We start from the raw sequence: 19,887 nt of genomic DNA, 5'->3' as shown, positions 1-19,887 counted from the left end.
TACCGGCGTTCGAACTCCGAATTTTTGACCGAACAGCGAAGCAAGAATTTCTCGAATTTTTTGGTCGAACTCCGATTTGTTCGAACTGTGAGGCGTTCGAAAACCGAGGTTCCATTGTATTCTGATTATGAAAACATGACAATAATCCCATTCGACTCTTAATCTGCAACTTTCCCAATCGCAGTTTCCCTCACTCTAAATAATATTGGTGGCCCAAAGCAGTGTGGGACTTCTGGTAAAGAGAGGAATGATAAATGCGTACTTTCTAAAAAGCCACATATGTATTGGTTCGATTTCTCCAGGACATTTTGTTTTTCGGCCAAACCCATTTTGTATCCATCCATCCATACTGTTATCCCTTGTTTAGTGCAGTTAATGGGGACCAGAACGCGCTTTGATATCACCCCCCTAAATATATCTCATCTCATCTCATTAGCTACACCGCTTATCCTCAGTAAGGTCGCGGGGGAGCTGGAGCCCATCCCAGCAATCATCGGGCAGTGGACACCCTGAACTGGTTGCCAGCCAATCACAGGGCACACGGGGACAGACAACTCACTCGCTCATTTACACTTAGGGACAATGTGGACCGACCAATTCACCTAAATATATATAATATAAATATGTCCGTATTGCAGTGTTTAACACATTCCCCCAACACAGGAAAGGTCCCCGGTTCGAGACCAGGTGGAAACATATGTTGGCCTGGAGAGGGATGGGTGCCACCAGGCTGTACTTGCCCAAGACACACTACAGGAAATGGTGCCCCTATGACCCTAGTGGTTAAGGGATCGATCCATCCATCCAACCAACCAATATATATATAAATATATACAGTGGAACCTCGGTTTTCGAACGCCTCTCAGTTCGAACAAATCGGAGTCCGACCAAAAATTTCGAGAAATTCTTGCTCCGCTGTTCAGTCAAAAAATCGGAGTTCGAACGCTGGTAATGGGTGAGTGCGTACGCTAGGGTGCGATGCTGAGCGGCGTACGGGTGTGGATCACTCTTTTCGTGACCAACTGTTATCGCGTGCGGACGAGCTTCGTTTTGCTTTCGCTTTTAATATAGGTGTACCAAGTGTTTTAGCCCCTAATTATGCCTCTGAAGAAAGTCAGTGCAAGCAGCAAAGTTGCTACAGGTGAAAAAAGAAAAGTAGTGCGTACAACTATTGCATTTAAGAAAGAAATAATAGCAAAGTGTGAAGGAGGTGTGCGAGGGTCTGATCTTGCTAGGGAATACAGCATGGCTGCAGCCACCAGGGTCATAAATGACTTTAATGACACTGTCATGAGTCACTTTAGAAAAGTGCTAAAAAGAAGGCAGAAGCAAGTGTCATTAGATCGGTATTTTAAGAGAAAAGAACATCCTTCCAAACAATAATTTTCCTTCCTCCTCCATCCCTCTCCCCACCGTCCACCTGCGCCTTCTGCTGACCACCACAAAGGTAAGAAATCCTAGTCATAAGTCTTTTCTTTATCCTTTTTTTTAATTTTTACACGTTCATGGTAGCGTAATCTTTCGTACGGAAGATTACGATACCACGAACGCACGATTAGCCTGGGTGAGCTTTATGTTTACGGTAAACATTCAAGGTAAACATTCAGGGTGTTGGAACGGAGCCCAACATTCAGGGTGTTGGAACGGAGCCCCCTTTCCAATGAACCGCTCACCACTTGTTGTGGAGACCCGGGTGCTAAATGACTTGTAAATGACCTGATTTTTTTTTTATTTTCACACGTTCATGTTAGCGTAATCTTTCGTACAGAAGATTACGATAACGCAAACGTACGATTAGCCTGGGTTAGCTTTAAGTTTACGTTAAACATTCATGGTAAACATTCAGGGTGTTGGAACGGATTAAAACGATTTACATTATTTTGAATGGGAAAAATGATTTCGGTGATCGAACAAATCGGTTTTCGAACAGGGTTCTGGAACGGATTATGGTCGAGAACCGAGGTTCCACTGTATCAAGTCGACCGGAGATCATGGATCTCGGCTGTGAGAATGAAGGTTATCTTGTGGGAGGAAAAAAAGGCCGCCATGCATGACACAAATTCACTCTATCACCCTCAGTTCTCAGCAATAGTCGACACGGTATAATGAATCGTGGCCACACGGGTGCTGTTCATTTTAGGTGGCAAAAAAATGGAAGAAGAGCCACCAGGCATGACATAAATGAGCATTCTTGCCCCCTGCTGTCAACAGTAGTCGACAAGGAATAATGGATCGTGGCCACACAGGTGCTGTTCTTTTTAAGGAGAACATATGAAGAAAAAAAAAAATCCCTCACACATGATACAAATTTACTCTCTTGCCCTGGTTCTAAGCAAGAGTTGACCAGAGATAACGGATGGCGGCCACAACTGTGCATTTTATTTTAGACAGGCCAGAATGGCACGCCTCTCGACAAGAGTGCTTTCTGCCAGTTCTCACTTCCAGCAAAATAGGATCAGGGATAATGGCTCACGGCCGCACAAGTGTAGTTCATTTTAGGCAGAAAAAAACTGAGAAAAAAAGATGTCGGACCTGACAAAAATGCACTCAGTTTGTCCCCACCTGCAGCAATATGCAATCGCGGATAATGGATCATGGACGCAAGAGCGCAGTTCACTTTTGCTCTACAGAACAGCAAAAGAAATGCAGCCACACCCAATAAAATTGTGCTCTTCCAGTCACCACTCGCAGAAGATGCGATCGGGGATAGTTGAGCCCGGCTGCACAAGTGCAGTTCACTTTTGGTGGTCAGAGCTGAACAGAACCGCCATGCCAGAAAAAAGTACGCTCGGCCCATCCCCGCTCGCAGCAATATACGATCAGGGATAATGGATCAATGCTGCACAGGTGCAGTTCACGTTTTAAAATGAATATTTTTCAACATAGGATGCACTGCAGCCACAAAGTACTAAGTAGTGAGGGATAATAGCACTCGCAAAGACAATTTGTATAGACATGTAAACCACTCATCGTGATTGCTCCAAAAATCCATTATCCCCTTTCCAACCGAAATCATTGCCTGCATGTAGTTATTGAATGTGTAGCTGCTTATATCGACCTTTCCTCATTAAAAGCATTAGTCCAAGCTGACAAGATCCAAGTAATGTACTGAGAATGGAAATGTTACTAATCCATAGGTCAAGGTTTACATAATGTCCAGGTCGTAAAAGGAACTTTCAATCCACTTCTGTTAGGCCACAAGGTCTTAGAAATTCCTGCCCTCGCTCGTGGATCCACTTGTTTGACACTGAAGAAAAAGAAAAGCGGAACAAAAAAATGTAAATCTAACAACCCTGGAGGAATGTTTTGGGCTTTCGCAACTTAAACGAGCTGAACTTGGAAAGACGGAGAATGAATGAGTCGAGCATGCAAATCCATTTTCCAAATACTGTAGCTCATAAATGTTTACTCACCCCATTTACTTCCCACTAAAACAGGACAGGCAGCGTGTCTGGTCCTGTAATCTCCTTCCCCGCTTTTGAAAAGGTTATACCAGAACACAGCTGTGCCCTGTGACGACACAAACAACAATGAAAAAGACATTAAGTGGACATGCAAAAATCAGACATGACATATGGATAATGGATTGAAGCACGAGTGGGTGGGAAGTGAAAATATGCTGAGTGGTTCCTTCAGGGCAGGGGTGAGAAAACCACGGTAGGATCGTTCCACCGGCCCTCCAAACGAAACCAGTCAAAATAGCATCCATTATCTGCACCGCTTATCCTCAGTAGGGTCGCGAGGGTGCTGGAGCCCATCCCGGCTATCTCCAGGCAGTGGGCAGGGGACACCCTGAACTGGTTGCCAGTCAGTCGCAGGGCACAATTAACAATTAACCCAACATGCATGTTTTTGGGAAAGTGGGAGGAAAGCGGAGTGCCTGGAAGAAACCCACGCAAGCACGGGAAGAACATGCAAACTCCACACAGGGGGGTATCTGCACTTGAACCCTGAACCCCTGCACGCTAACCACCCAGCCGCCTTGCCGCCTCAAAATATCATGACAATATTAAATAATCTACTACTAAAAAAACCCTGTTTTTTGTGCCAACTTTCTGCATAAATATACAGAAATACAACAAAAAAATACAACAAAATGACTCCAAAACTAAATGATCATCACTATTATTTTGCTTTTGTTCCTAAAATAATTAAATAATATATAAAAACTACAAAAATACTACCGCAGTAATACTAGAATACAAAATACTACTAGAGAAATATTACCCCCAAAATACTACAAAAATACAACCACAGTAATATTACAAAAATATTAAAGAAATACGAAAAAAGTACTAGTGTTGAAATAGTTAAAAAATACCACTAGAGTAACACTATAATATAAGAACACTACTAGAGAAATATTACTACTGAAATACTACAAAAATACCATTACAGAAGTATTAGGCCCTAAATAATGCAAAAATAAAAAAATAAAAAAACACGACGACCACAGTAGTCCGACAAAAATTATACAAAGAAAGTACTGCAAAGAGTAAAACAAAGATAAAACCACAGTAATACTACAAAATACTACCACAAGTAAATTACAAAAATACAAAAGAAATACAACAAGCATACATACTACTACAGAGGTATTTGGAAAAACTAAACATACTACAAAACTATTACAAATATCTGACTGCAAAAATACAAAAATACAGCAACAGCAATATTACAAAAATATTAAAGAAATACGAAAAAAGTACCAATATTGAAATACTATGAAAATTCAACAGAAATATTACTGCTAAAATACTATATGTTGGAATTAAGTAAAAAAATACGGCGACAGAAATAGTGCAAAAATACCACTACAGTAACACTATAATACAAAAGTAATATTAGAGAAATATTACCTCAGATATACAACAAAAATACCACTACAGAAGTATTAGGACCAAAATAATGCAAAAAACAAAACGTATACAGTAATACTAAAAAGGTTAGTCTATGAAAATACTACAAATAATACAACAAAAATGAAAATATAGTAATACGACAAAAATACTACCACAGTAAAATACTACAGTGTTGAAATACACAAAAAAAAATCAACAAAAAATACTACTAAAATACTACTTCAAAAATACTTCCAAAGAAATACTTCTACAATAACACTATGATTCAATTACACAACTACAAAAATATTGCTACAGAAATAATACAAAAATACTACAACAGAAGTTCTAGGGAAAACTAAACCTACTGTAATATTATCAAATGACTAAAGAACTACAACAAATATCTGAATGCGAAAAAATACAATAAAAGTAATACTACAAAACTAAATATCAAATGAAGTGCTCAAAACAGGGACCTACTATACTTATTTTGCTTTAATTGTGATCGTTTCACAAGCAGTTGAATGAACCTAATCTACTTCAAAACCAATCTAAAGAATTATAACGTGTAGATGTCTGCATGCAATGTTCCCTCTAAGCTGCGTGAGTGCGCAATTGCGCACTACCCAGAGCTTTTCCGCGCACAAGAAAATATAGCCGCCTCACAAAAATGAGGGCTCAAAATTTCTAATTAAGAAGCGAATTAAATCAAAGTTACAGTGCATGAAGGCAAAAAAACACGGGTTCCCCTAACGTTATCTAAATGCGGTATTTTGAAGTCAAGGTCGAAGTAGAACAAAGTAAGTAGAGTTTTTCGAGAACCAGCTTCTTCAGCTCGGCTCACTAAAAAGAACCGTCTCTTCAGGTTGTTTTTGCTTCTTTAATCCCTACATGACTAAATATTATGTAAAATTGTGCACAAAATGACTTAAAGGAAGGGGGAAATAGAACAAAAAAGAAAAAAAATACCAGAAAGAAAAAGTAGTGAAAAGCTGAGAAAAAAAAGAAACAAAAGGAAGAGATAAAAGATGGAAAAATTCATAAAACAGCCAGAAAAAAAAAGAAAAGAAAGAAACAAAGGAAACAAAGTAAATAGAGAACAAAAAGAAAAAAGTAACTACTAGGAAAAAATAAACACAATGAGATTTTTTTCAAAGGAATTAAAAAAAATAGAAAAAACACGGAAAAAGAAGAAAAAGTATGTGTTGCATTCAAATAATTTCCAATTATACCAAGTCAATCTTGTTGCCAACATTGTACTTCCACTCAAAAATGTGATTAAATACAGTTGTGTATCGTGCAACCGACTAAATAATCCCCCCAAAATGTTAGTATTATGCGACAAAAGACACCAGGAATAAAAGAAATGGAAATCTTGTGAAAGAATTGTTGTAAAAACAAATGACGTTTGTAGGCCGTAGAACCTTTGCAATAATACATGAGTCAATTCATTCAAAAGTGAAAAATAATTTTGCATTGCCGGAAACTCAGCAAAATGTAACGTGATGTCAAGTTTTGGACACGTTTGATAATGACTTAGTTGCCACACTTGGGATTGCTGTTGCTCACCGTTGTTTCAAGCGTTGCTCACCGACTTTGTGTGAACGCTCAGACCCGTGGAAAATTAGAGGGAACATGGTCTGCATGTATGTTTATTCATAAATGAAAATGTGATATTTGCCCTCACTTTCTGGAAAGATTATTGATTTTTGCCACTCAAAGCCAAAAAAACAGAAGAAAACAATAAATACGCTCCGTAAATACCTTTTTAGGCCTGATGACAGCCCTAAAATCCGGGAAAACGGTGGCGCCTCCTGCTTCGACGTCACTCATCTGGGAAGGAAACGGACAAAACCAAAATGAGATTTGAAAATAACCAAAAGCAATTTGAATGAATTATTATTTGATCAAGAAATAAGTCATTAATCATGGTTAGCAATTAATTTGAAAAAAAATAAAAATATTAATGCACTAAAACATCAGTTTAACTTACATGGTTAAATAACTGATTAAAATATAAATTTATAATAAGCATCTTGATTATAATATAATTATAATAATTCAAAATAATAATATAAATTTTTTTTATACATAATACAATAAAACCAATTATATTCATTATAATTATTTTGATGTAAATAAAATATTGATAAATGGATTTCAAACTATTCAATTTATTTTCTGAACTGCTCATTCTTCATAGGGTCGCGGGGATTCAAAATGAAATGATTGATATTTATTACATAATTACAAGTGGTAATAACACATGAAATTATTCAAAATGTTTCATTAAAATAATATGATTAAAATTATAATTAATTTATTTACATCAACACATAAAAAAATGAATAAACAAAAATCATAAGACAATTTAATTTAAATTCATGAAAATGTTTGAATTAGAAAAATAATTAATGGATTTAGAATGTGTTTATTTTGCATAAATAAATACATTCCAAATAATTATCAACAGAATAATTTATCATTTTTATTAGAATAAAACAATAAAGTAAATATTTAAATTCAAACAGATTTTCTACACTAAAACATTCATTTGATTTTATTAAAATTAACTGAAAAATTATGAAAACTATTTTCACTCAATTATTACAATTACTAAACACAATAAAAATACTGTAATTGAAGATGAATAAAAAAAATCAAATATTCAGATAAAAATCACACATTAAAACATTAATTTGAACGTATTTGATAAAAATTAACCGATTGAAACAAAAGTGAAGAGAATATTAGTGATACAAATTAAATAACTGATTAAAATTACTCAATACTTACCATAAAACTAATGATTTGAAGATTAAGTAAGTAAATTTAAGTATCTAAATATGTACTAAGATATTAACTAATTAATTTGCTTTCATAAGTTAATAAAAACAAAGATATACAGATGTAACAGTTGGAATAAAAAAGTCTAAATAACACAAGAGCCAGGTTGTTGTGAAATTAAAGGAACAGTGATTAATTTAGCGCCTCCAATGGTAAAACTAATATTGTTTTAAATAATAAGTAAAAATATATAAACCTCTACATTTTTAATACTTAAAGGTCTTATTTGCATAGGTAAATTGGCAAAAATTTGTAGAAAAATGTAAAACTTTGTTCTCAGAGTCTCCGCAGTTTGTATTCTTCCTTATGCTTTGCAAGCACTTTTTACAACTTGTTCAGCACACGACACAATACTGAGATTTAGTAGTCAAACAATACACACTGTCCCTTTAATTGAACAAGTAAAAAAGCTTTCCATCATTCATGTGGTCTATAGTAATTCATATAGTTAACTAATGAACCATAAAAAGTCCTAGTAGTTGCCTTTATATTTCATGTAAAAACCAAAAAGCACGAAGGACATGATGCATCAGGGTCACAGTTAACGCAAAACCAAAAATCACCAAACAAAAAAAATAGATATATACAGATCCTTCTCAAAAAACATCATATTGTGATAAAGTTCATTTTTTTATGAAATGTACTGATAAACATATATATTTTATATTATACACAAAACTGAAGTAGTTCAAGCCTTTTATTGTTTTAACATTGATCATTTTAACAAGAATAGTTAGGAAAAAAAACTAACATATTTCATCTCCGACGACCTCTCCTGGTCTGCAAACACCAGAGCGGTGGTAGGAAAGGCCCAGCAGCGACTACATTTCCTGAGAGTGCTCAGGAAAAATCATCTAAAACAGCAGCTGCAGGTGTCCTTTTACAAAACTACAGTGGAGAGCATTCTAACATACTGCATTACGGTGTGGTATGCTGGGTGCACAGCAGCAGACAGGAAAACGCTCCAGAGGGTCATCAAATCAGCCCAGATAATCATCGGTTGCTCTCTCCCCAGTCTGGAGGACATTGCCTGCTCTCGCTACCTCAGCAGAGCAGAAAACATCATCAAGGACTTTTCTCACCCCGGCCACCACCTCTTTGACCTGCTGCCTTCCGGCAAGCGCTACAGGTCACACAAAACAAAAACAAACAGACTCAGAGACAGTTTCTTCCCCAGAGCCATTACCACCCTAAACACACACCGCACAAAAAACTGAAAACTCCCACTACCTCATACGAACGTAAAATGGTACTCATGCCTACGTTTCTTGCAAAATGTTGCACTATGTTTACTGCTCACCTTGCACTATTTTTTGCACTTTGTTGACTATTTTTGCACCAAATGCATATTGCACAACCCTTACGATACCAAACTGTATTACGATACCAACTGTATGTAACATCCTACATGCCGACATTTATTTGTGTAAATTAAAACTATAACCTTATCCTCCTTGTTTTTACAACCTTATCGTCTCTGTCCCTTAATCTTATCCTCACTATGAATATGTGAAACTGGAGTGCCATGCCCAATTTCGTTGTCACAATGTGTTAACCCATTTTGTAACAATGACAATAAAGGTATATTCTATTCTATTCTATTCTAATTTTAAAAAGTCAATTTTCAAATATTTGGTCGGGAATCCTTTGGCAGAAATGACTGCTTGAATGCGGCGTGGCAAGTTTAGGTGTTATGGAGGCCCATGATGCTTCGAGAGCAGCCCTGAGCTCATCCACAGTTAGATCTGGTGTCTCTCCACTTCCTCTTCACATTATCCCACAGATTCTCTATGGGGTTCAGGTCAGGAGAGTTGGCAGGCCAATTGAGCAAAGTAACACTGGTCAGTAAACCATTTACCAGTGGTTTTGGCACTGCGAGCAGGTGCCAGGTCGTGCTGAAAAATAAAATCTTCATCTCCATAAAGCTATTCAGCAGATGGAAGCAGGAAGTGCTCCAAAATCTCCTGATAGCAAGCTGAATTGACCCTGCCCCTTGATAGAACCCAGTGAATCCATACCCAGCAGCTGACATGGTGCCTGAGACCATCACTGACTGTGGCTACTTGAGACTGAACTTCAGGCATTTCCTTCTCATCAGTCGTCCTCCAGACTCTGGGACCTTGATTTCCGAAGGACATGCAAAATTTGCTTTCAATCGAAAAAAGTACTTTGCTCCACTGTCAGCCAGGTCAGCCATTTCTGCTTCTGGTTCAAAGATGGCTTGACCTGGGGAATGCGGCACCTGTAGCCTATTCCCTTCACATGCCTCTGCACTATGGCTCTGGATGCTTCCACTCCAGACTCAGTCCACTGCTTCATTAGGTCCCTCAAGGTCTAGAATCAGCCGTTCTCCACAATTTTACTCAGGATCCAGTCACCTCATCTGGTTGTGCAGCGTTTTCTGACAGACTTCCCACAGAGGTACCTTGATACAGCACTCTGGGAACAGCCTGTTCGCCTACCCTCTTACTTGAGGGTGTCAATGGTGGCCTTCTGGACAGCAGTCAGCTCAGCAGTCTTACCCAAGATTGCGGTTCTGAGTAATGAACCAGGCTGAGGAATGAACCAGAGTTTTTAACAGCCAGTGTGTAGAGTTAACCTTAGACTCAGATGATTAGGTGAGTAGCTCGACTAGATAGAGATAGAGAGATAGATACTTTATTCATCCCCGTAGGGAAATTCACACTTCCAGCAGTATCCTTGAGTTGAAAAATAAAATAATAAAATAAAGTATATTAAATACAAAAATACCCAATATAACGTGTTGATCTAGAGCACAGGTGTCAAACAGGCGGTCCGTAAGGGATTGAATCCGACTTGCGAGACAACACTCAGAGAAGCGCAAGAGAAAAACAAGCTGCAGGTTGAAATATGTCAACTTGATGTTGCCAAAGCCAGGTGCCTCTCACAAAGACAATGTACTTGTATTTATTGCTCTCGCTCTCTGTCTCTCTCTCTTTCTTTTCCACCCCTTTTCCCCCACTCTGTCTCTGTCTTTTAACCTCTTTTGCTCAAACTTACTTTTTTTTCTTTTCTCTCCTTCTGTCTCTCTCTCTTCATACCCTTCGCGCTTTCTTTTCTCTCCTTCTGTCTCTCTCTCTTCATACCCTTCGCGCTTTCTTTTCTCTCCTTCTGTCTCTCTCTCTTCATACCCTTCGCGCTTTCTTTTCTCTCCTTCTGTCTCTCTCTCTTCATACCCTTCGCGCTTTCTTTTCTCTCCTTCTGTCGCTCTCTCTTCATACCCTTCGCGCTTTCTTTTCTCTCCTTCTGTCGCTCTCTCTTCATACCCTTCGCGCTTTCTTTTCTCTCCTTCTGTCGCTCTCTCTTCATACCCTTCGCGCCTTTCTTTTCTCTCCTTCTGTCGCTCTCTCTTCATACCCTTCGCGCTTTCTTTTCTCTCCTTCTGTCGCTCTCTCTTCATACCCTTCGCGCTTTCTTTTCTCTCCTTCTGTCGCTCTCTCTTCATACCCTTCGCGCTTTCTTTTCTCTCCTTCTGTCGCTCTCTCTTCATACCCTTCGCGCTTTCTTTTCTCTCTCTCTCTCTCTCTCTCTCTCTCTCTCTCTCTCTCTCTCTCTCTCTCTCTCTCTCTCTCTCTCTCTCTCTCTCTCTCTCTCTCTCTCTCTCTCTCTCTCTCTCTCTCTCTCTCTCTCTCTCTCTCTCTCTCTCTCTCTCTCTCTCTCTCTCTCTCTCTCTCTCTCTCTCTCTCTCTCTCTCTCTCTCTCTCTCTCTCTCTCTCTCTCTGTGTTTTTTAACCTCTTTTGCTCTAACTTCCTTTTTTCCTTTTCTCTTTCTCTCTTCATACCCTTTGCACTTTCTTTTCTCATTTCTGTCTTTCTATTTCTCTTTGGATTTCTTTCTTCCTCTCCCTTTCTTTTCCCCCTCTCTCATGACTTTTTATCTTCTGTTTCTCCCGCTCTCTCCCTCTCGCTCTTTTTCTTTCCTTGTCCCGCCCTCTCTTCTTTTCCCCTCCCTCTTTCTCTTATTTCTTCATCTCTTTTTCTTCCTCTTTAATCTACTCGTCCGGCCCCCGACAGAATGTTTGTTCTATCGTGTGGCCCCCGAGTTAAAATGAGTTTGACACCCCTGATATAGAGTATTTAAATAGTGCTACGGAAAATACACACTGTAATAAGAATAGGGTAATATGCAAATGTGGGGTTAGGGTGGAGTTAAAGAACCTCATGGCATGAGGAAGAAATGATCAGTTATAGCACTTTTTCATTATATGCTAATTTTTTAAGATAGGAAATTTGGATTTACATGAGCTGAAAATCATTCATATTAAAACAATAAAAACAGATATATTTCAATTGGTTTGTAATGAATCTAAAATACACAAAAGTTTCATTTTTATCATTACACTTTGGTAAATAATGAACTTTATCACACTATGCTAATAGTTTGAGAAGGACCTGTATATATTTAAAAAAAAAAATCCCAATAATGACATGCATATTCATTCAAAAATCAGCATGTCAACGTGTGGCCAAAAATCAAAGGCAAGATGCCGAGCACCGCAATGGTAAGCGGCGACTGTACTTACATAGTTCAAAAAAGTGGCCACGCGATTTCCAGTGCCTAATCTTTTGAAAGCATCTGGCTCATCTTTCTACAAAGATAAAATTGAAGGGTAAAACACACAACGAAGACAGTACGCTTGTACTCACGTAATTGAGGAAAGTGGCGAGCCTATTTCCGTCCACCTTCAGGTTGCTGTCAAAAGGACGCTGCAACACATGTTCACAACTCAGACTCTCGCGTCACCCATAGCAACCAAGCCCTCTTTAATTTAAAAGGTTTAATAACTAATCAATTTAAATCAATTTTAAAAAATAGATTTTCAAAAGGGCAGCACGGCAGCGCAGTGGTTAGCGCATGTGCGGCACAGTTCAAGTCATGGGAACCTCCTGCGTGGGTTCAAATCCAGCTCCAGACTTCCTGTGCGGAGTTTGTATGTTCTCCCCGTGCTTGCGTGGGTTTCCTCCGGGCACTCCGGTTTCCTCCCACATTCCAAAAACATGCATTTCAGGTGAATTGGCCGGTCCAAATTGTCCCTAGGTGTGAATGAGCGAGTGAGTTGTCTGTCCCTGTGTGCCCTGCGATTGGCTGGCAACCAGTTCAGGGTTTCCCCTGCCCACTGCCCGATGATTGCTGGGATGGGCTCCAGCACCCCCGCGACCCTACTGAGGATAAGCGGTGCAGCTAATGAGATGAGATTTTCAAAAATTGTAAAAGTAAATTGATTTGAAAATGATACGATTATATTGAATGAATTCAGATGAACTGATTTGAAATGATTAAAATTGCATTATTTGTTTACTTATTCATTTAAGGAATTCGTTTAAAAAAAACACACATATCTAAAAACACAAAGATTAATAAGAAAAATGATTTTAATACATGTATTTTGAATTATTTTTAAATCATTACTTGATTTACCGATTTGATGCTAGTTCACAAATTTAAAAAAAATGATTTGAATAAAGTTATTTTACAACTAAGAAAATAAATAACTTATTTTAAATTATTTAAAATGCCTTTTTTGATTGTTGAATTCATTAAAACAAGCAAAATGGCCCGTCAATTGCTGGGTATTGTTGGGCATTCTACTTGAGCGAGGTTGTAAGGGCCATGGTTTGTTGGAAAAGTGCCAAGGAGCCACATTATTCCACAGAATGTTTCTCCAAAAGTCTTGAGGATAATCAAGATGATTTTTGGCAAATGTGAGATAACCCTGTGTTCTTCTGTGACAGCAGTGACTGTCACCTGGACATTTTTGGGCAGTGCCTTTCTTATAGTGGAGTCATTAACACTGACGTTTAATAAAGCAATTACTTTTTCACATAGGGCCAGATAGGCCTATATTTTCTTTTGTGCCTTAAAAAAATTAATCAACATTTGAAAACTGCATTTGGTGTTTCCTTGGGTTGTCTCTGTGTGATATTAAAATTATTTTGATGATCTGAAACCTTTGTGAGTGATAAATGTGCAAAAAAACCACAGAATTCAGGAAGGGGCCCAATACTTTTTCACCGCATCGTACATATGTATGGACTAAAAATGCAGATAAATGAATGAGTTGACATGAGGGCAGCACGGCGGCGCAGTGGTTAGCGCGTGTGCTGCACAGTTCTGACGTCATGGGTTCAAATCCAGCTACCAACCTTCCTGTGCTGAGTTTGCATGTTTTCCTCGTGCTTGCGTGGGTTTACTCCGGGCACTCCGGTTTCCTCCCACATTCCAAAAAAAATGCATGTCAGGTTGATTGGCCGGTCCAAATTGTCCCTAGGTGTGAATGAGCGAGCGAATTGTCTGTCCCTGTGTGCCCTGCGACTGGCCGGCAACCAGTTCAGGGTGTCCCCTGCCCACTGCCCTTGAAGATGGCTGGGATGGGCTCCAGCACCCCCCGCGACCCTACTGAGGATAAGCGGTATAGATAATGGATGGATGGAGTTGACATGGATTGAAAAGAAATTGCTTTCTCATGCAGGAAGAAAAACGCTGCCAATCGGGGGCGGTTCCTGGAATACGATCGACACGGAGTTGTCCTGACATGACCGTCCGGGATTATAACCCGAAACAGGCGTTCCTCCAAACAGATGTGCAAAGGACGTACCGCCGGCCAAGTACAACAGTCAAAATATTGACTTCAGGTGTTCTGTTTCTAAACATACACCTACACACAGGTGAAAACATTCACACACATTGAAGGCATTCAAGTAAACTTACCCTGGAAAAGTCAAAATGCGGCTCATACTGCCCTCCGACGCCGTAGTTAGCGACCTAATCAGTCATGTAAAAGACAAAACTTCAACATTAAACATACACACATAGGATAATGATTTTAAGCAATGAGCTCATGCATTATCCCAGTTCGGAGTTCATGAATTTGTATGTTCACGACTTGCTGGGAATATTTCTATCTATTGGAATATTAATATGAATAAATGATAATGCCTTTTTATGAAAGTGTGTATTCACTCTCATTTTATTCTGACTTCTTCTTGGGGCGGCTTTGTTTTTGTTTTTTAGCAGATGTTGTTTGGTCTTTTATCGAATGATAGTTTTTCTCTTTTTCATAATGTTATATGTTTTATTATTTTCATTTTTCTTTTCTAAATGTTTTTCTATTTTTTAAAATATGAATGTTATTTATTGATCCAAATATTTTAACTTTTCAAAAAGCATTATTAGTTTTTCAATTAAATTTTTTTTTTTTTGGTCTATATTTGTGTATTTTTCCTTTACTTTCTTATTCAAGTTTTTTTTGTTTTTGTTTCTTAAAAAAAGGAACAAAATATTAATATTTTTCTTTTCATTTTTTTAACATTTAAATATCTATTTCTGTTTTTCATCAGATATGTTATCAAATATTTTCAAGTTGTGTAATTCTTCAGTTTCTAAAAAATGTTGTTCCTTTTCTGTTTTTGAATATTTGTTTTCCATTCTTTAACATATAGTTTTGTTGTTTTTCGGGAAAAAAAAAACTCTTTTTTTTGTTGTTGTTAAAGTTAAAAAAATGGTTTCTGTTTTTGATTTTGTATTCTATTTGCAACTAAATTAGGCCAAGCTCTCCTGTCACTCGTGCACATCACGGAGAGGTAGAGAGGAGAACCGACCAAGTTCCAGTACTACTTCCATAGAAAATCCAAATATATTCTAAATAGGAACAGAAATGCTTAGAATCTTCCCAACAAGCCAAGGTCTCCGGCGCTTCGTGCACATTGCGGAGAGGTAGAGAGGAGATACGACCAAGTTGCGGTGTTCCTTCAATAGAAAATCCAAATATATTCTAAATAGGAACATAAATGCTTAGAATCTTCCCAACAAGCCAAGGTCTCCGGTGCTTCGTGCACATTGTGGGGAGGTAGAGAGGAGACACAACCAAGTTGTGCTACTACTTCTATACAAAATAAAATCGAATACAATGAACATAAATGCTTGAATTATTTCAAAGAAATAGTGTCTATTATGTATATTACATCATGGTTCCAAATGCTTCAATTTTTTGGGAATTGGGTCAATAACTGACAGCATATTTACCGTTATCAATCTGTATCTACGATTATTGTGTATCCCTTATTATTGTACTTAGCGTACCGTATAGAAAATTACCTGTAATAACTCTGCCGTGTCTACTGTCAGTCCCGTAATGTCCTGTATTCTCTGATTGACTCTGCCGATGACCGGATCATCTTCTTCTTCTAACCAGGCGCTGATTAAATATAAACAAACTCCCTTAAGCAAATTTATAATTTATGATTGGTATTTGATCACGGATGAAGGAGCCAAAATATATGTGTGTCATTGATTTTCTTGTTTTATCCCTGGGGTGGAGCACGCTAATTTGTACAAAAGCAGAATCACTTGACCCGGAAGGGCAAATGGTTTTGAATCCGTAAACTGGCTTATTGTTGTCCCCTTGGTTCATGTCTTTTGTGATTGTCGTATTTTAATTAACTTTAGATACAATAAAGATAATTGTTTTAGATAACATTTCTAAGTATTGTTTTTCAGATCACATTAAAATCAACAGTAAATAGCTGAAGTCACTTCAGGTAACAACTGGCCCATCTGCTTAGCTCTACTAGCCTGTGTACAGACACTTCCATAGTTCCGAATTTGACAGAACTCCTGTAACTAATTTAATGCCATTACGTATAAAAGTATGTTTTTTTTTGTTTGTTTAAATAAAAAATATATATTTTAAAGGGTGTGGCACACCTCATTAGTAAGTATGAAGCTTCTGGGAATAATTTCAGTATAGAAAAAAAAACATCGTTAGATGGTGGGAGTTGCTTTCATTAGATCTTTGTCCACACATCAAGGATGACCCGACTTCCCACTGTTGCTTCCTGTATCCATCGATTGAGAGTATGTAGGTGGCCCATATGGCGAGTAGGCGTAGTGAGGCAGTGTGGTGAAAAAAGCGAAGCCAACTAGTTAACGCCTCAAAAGAGCTTTATTTCTTTCTAAAGAAGATGAGATGTCAGTGCAGTGAGGGATGACGTTTTGTGCAACTCTGCAGGAATGCAATGAAAATCGCGTGATTATGTCACTGGAAATATTGGGCGCTGAAAAGTTCTTGCAAAGTTCATGCATAGGTTCAGTGTTCTTGCAATTAAATGTTATTTCGCAAGCGAAATGACCTCGTGCTAATAGAAAGCATTGTTGAGATATTAGAGCTATCACAAATGCAAAGGAAAAAAACGCACCAAAATAAAAATTCCGCTTCAAGCTTTTTTTTCTAAGACGTCTTCTTGGAAACAAGTATTTTGAAGGCAATATTCAGCTGTTACTCTGTAAAATTTAGAAACATACTTTTTTCCTAATGAATGAGGATGGTTAAAGCTTTACTGTGATGTGTTCTATGCCGACTGTAAATACTGTAACTACAGAACCAAATTTTCAATAGGCCTTTAAACACGAGTCAAATTGGTAAAAATTGGCTGGTGGCTCTTACCATTTGACAGAAACGTCTGACAATGAATGAGTTAAAAATGGTAGTTAAAAATATTTGACAATTATGTCATAAAACAATCCAATCAATCACCTTTTTGATACTCTGTAGTTGGCTGTGGTCAACACTCCTGTTTTGGGATCTCGGACTGTTGCTCTAGCAAGCTTAAAAAACAAAAACAATAAAAACATTCAGTGAGTATCCTTCCTTAATAACAAAGGGTCCCCACCCTACGATATTTTCACATGGAATAAGTAAGATGTTTTGTAAAGGGACTTGTTACGGCAAATGATTTTATCTGCCGAAAAACAAGAAATATTCTAACTGTGCGGGTCATGGACTTCATACTTGTCTGCTATTGGTCGATGTCATAAAAGTTGGTCTGTTATGCGTTTGGGTCACAGCATCATGAAGATGCCGATATGTTATTGGCTTAAATCCCTCAAAATACTTTTCTCTCTACTCAGTTCGGAATCTTGTGTGCTTTGTAAAGACTTTGCGATACTATACTGGAATTTTTGGTACTGTTTTTTTTCTTTTCCGCTATGGGTCCCAAGACTTTCAGGAGCGAGAAGATGATAACCATGGAAATCAAGCTTAAGATGTGATAAGTTTTTTTTCTATTTTAAACATTGGAGAATGCATTGGATGCTGGTTCGTTATTTTGACTATTATGCGCTGTTAACATCATTGTCACTATTGTCCAATAATGTTGCTGTTCTTTGATTTCCACACTATTTAGGGAAGATCTGAATTTTTAAACTAGGAGATTTAACAAAAAGGGAGGACTCAGGATTTGATTTCCATATCAGATTTAGAATTTGGCAGTGAGAGGTTTTTTTGTACAGTCCTCTCGTATTCTCCTTACAAATCCAAATTTCACCCTTATTTCGAGTGTATACTAAACTATAAATCTATCAAGATGATGAATAAATAGAAAGAAGGCACAAAATATGGTCATAACCAATCAACGATCAGGACTTTTATTAAAAATAAGGCGCTGTTTAAAGCAAAAAAGTCTTCTAACGGCATGACTTTATAAATTAATAAATATGTTTTATTTTAAATCAACCATTGCAGTCTCCTCCCCCATGGCAAGTAAAATTAAATATATTATTTACATGTATATTTATGTATAATGTTAATTTAAAAGGACAGTGCCTCCTATTGGTAGAAAAAACAAGAAATTTGTATTTCTCTAACACCGTGGAATTCCTACTTAAGTCAGCGCCATGTTTGTCCGCTTCACCGTGTAACACTAGCCCTTGCTCGCACCAGACAACAGAGTGCCATCTAGTGGTAAAATGTTACACATTGGGGCTGCAATCATATGCTTATACAGACGCTGTCCTACTTACGAACGAGACGATCGTTCGGAAGTTGAATTTGTTTGTGAGTTGCTTCAGTGCTATATTTTGTATGTTTAAGTTTTATACAAGTATGTTTAAGACTTATATAAGTAACCTGTATTGTTTTGTACTAAAAAAAAATCATAAAACAGTAAGTTCTATAAAGATAAATAAAGAGTTTAACTTACTTTTGGCAGATGCGCTTCTAAAGGTCAACCTCTGTGATAAAGAGTGGCCCAAAAAAGTGTTCCGACCATTTTCTCAACCGCATCAAGCTTTCTTATTCCACTGTCATTTCAAAAGAAACAGCTCACCTCTTCTTTACACTTTACATCAACCATATTGAATGGAAGCACGAGATATTAAACAATAAAAATGTCAAAGTTCTTAGCGCGCTAGAGATAAAGTGCAGCGTGTTTACACACGAACGAGGAAGTGGAAGACGGATTTCTTCTTCGGGGTGGATGCTGAGTGACCGCTCACAGCGCCACCACACACTGGTAGCGGCGGAAAGAAGCACTTCAGTTAAGGTGCAAACAATACAAAACCTAACTTAGAGCAATGTACGGATATTTTTCGACAACCCGAATTTTTTTTCGTATCTACCGTTATACGCAAGTCGAATGGTCGTAAGTAGGGGAGCGCCTGTAAAACATACATTGTTATTAGCTAGAACGCATTAACTAATTACAATAGTTTAATATCCCCCGCTATACAGCAATTTCACATTACGGATTCCTGTTGTATCCCGGGGGTCTACTGTACTGTATCAAAGTTTTTGTGGTCTCACCCGAGGTTTGGCCATCTCTTTGATCTTCTCGATCTCTTCATGGGAAAGTGCCTCGAGGTATCGTACGATACGTGGGCTGTCCCATTCGTCTTCCTCCTTCATTGGCTTGAGCAGCAGACGAGGATTCCTGTGTCCGTCCTGGTAGCGGCAGAACAGACGGCTGCGCCTGGCTTCCGTCTGAGAACGTTTACCAACATGTGATTTCCTCACGTGGTCTCTCTGTGCCTCACCATTGAATATTACATTTTTTTTATGGGTGTTTTTGTTTTATATTACATGAATGCTGTGGTTGAATAAAGTAACATTTTGGGCAAAGATTGTCCGTAAGAAACGTATTGTGATTACTCGAATGAAGATTTTTCTTTGTGCTAACGTTGTTTACAAAATTGCATTAGCATGTCTTAGCTTCCTAAGCGAACTTTTAGTGCTTTGTTTTCAGTTTTACGGCAGACTTTTAAGGCTAAAAGTCGAGGCCATTGTTCGAATGAAAAGCAAGAAAAGAAGTCTGGTTATTCGGGATGTTGTTCACTGGCTATTTAGCTGGTGGATAAGAGATACCTTCGGAACGAGGTCAGCACAAAAAACATTTATGAATG

General features: G+C 38.0%; 1 protein-coding gene across 3 annotated transcripts in view; it reads right to left on the bottom strand.

Moving 5' to 3' along the window:
* Positions 1 to 1,904: 1,904 nt before the first annotated feature.
* LOC148349265 (prolyl 4-hydroxylase subunit alpha-2-like) overlaps positions 1,905 to 19,887 on the bottom strand; it is a 37,214-nt gene continuing 19,231 nt past the window's right edge. The window contains exons 8-16 of one of the 3 annotated variants that reach the window (XM_088320981.1): positions 19,292 to 19,468; positions 17,246 to 17,316; positions 15,808 to 15,907; positions 14,422 to 14,475; positions 12,360 to 12,419; positions 12,236 to 12,301; positions 6,609 to 6,677; positions 3,414 to 3,510; positions 1,905 to 3,247 (exon numbers count right to left, since the gene is read on the bottom strand). In XM_088320981.1, coding sequence (XP_088177107.1) covers positions 3,177 to 3,247; positions 3,414 to 3,510; positions 6,609 to 6,677; positions 12,236 to 12,301; positions 12,360 to 12,419; positions 14,422 to 14,475; positions 15,808 to 15,907; positions 17,246 to 17,316; positions 19,292 to 19,468 — 765 coding nt within the window. In that variant the 3' untranslated portion in view covers positions 1,905 to 3,176. The remainder of the gene's footprint in view (positions 3,248 to 3,413; positions 3,511 to 6,608; positions 6,678 to 12,235; positions 12,302 to 12,359; positions 12,420 to 14,421; positions 14,476 to 15,807; positions 15,908 to 17,245; positions 17,317 to 19,291; positions 19,469 to 19,887) is intronic. The other 2 variants (XM_088320980.1, XM_088320979.1) reach the window with 2 other exon arrangements.

This window comes from Urocampus carinirostris, chromosome 17 (assembly GCF_059441175.1).
Source record: "Urocampus carinirostris isolate Australia breed hairy pipefish chromosome 17, RoL_Ucar_1.0, whole genome shotgun sequence".
NCBI lineage: Eukaryota > Metazoa > Chordata > Actinopteri > Syngnathiformes > Syngnathidae > Urocampus > Urocampus carinirostris.
This window is presented reverse-complemented; position numbering and strand designations above follow the sequence as displayed.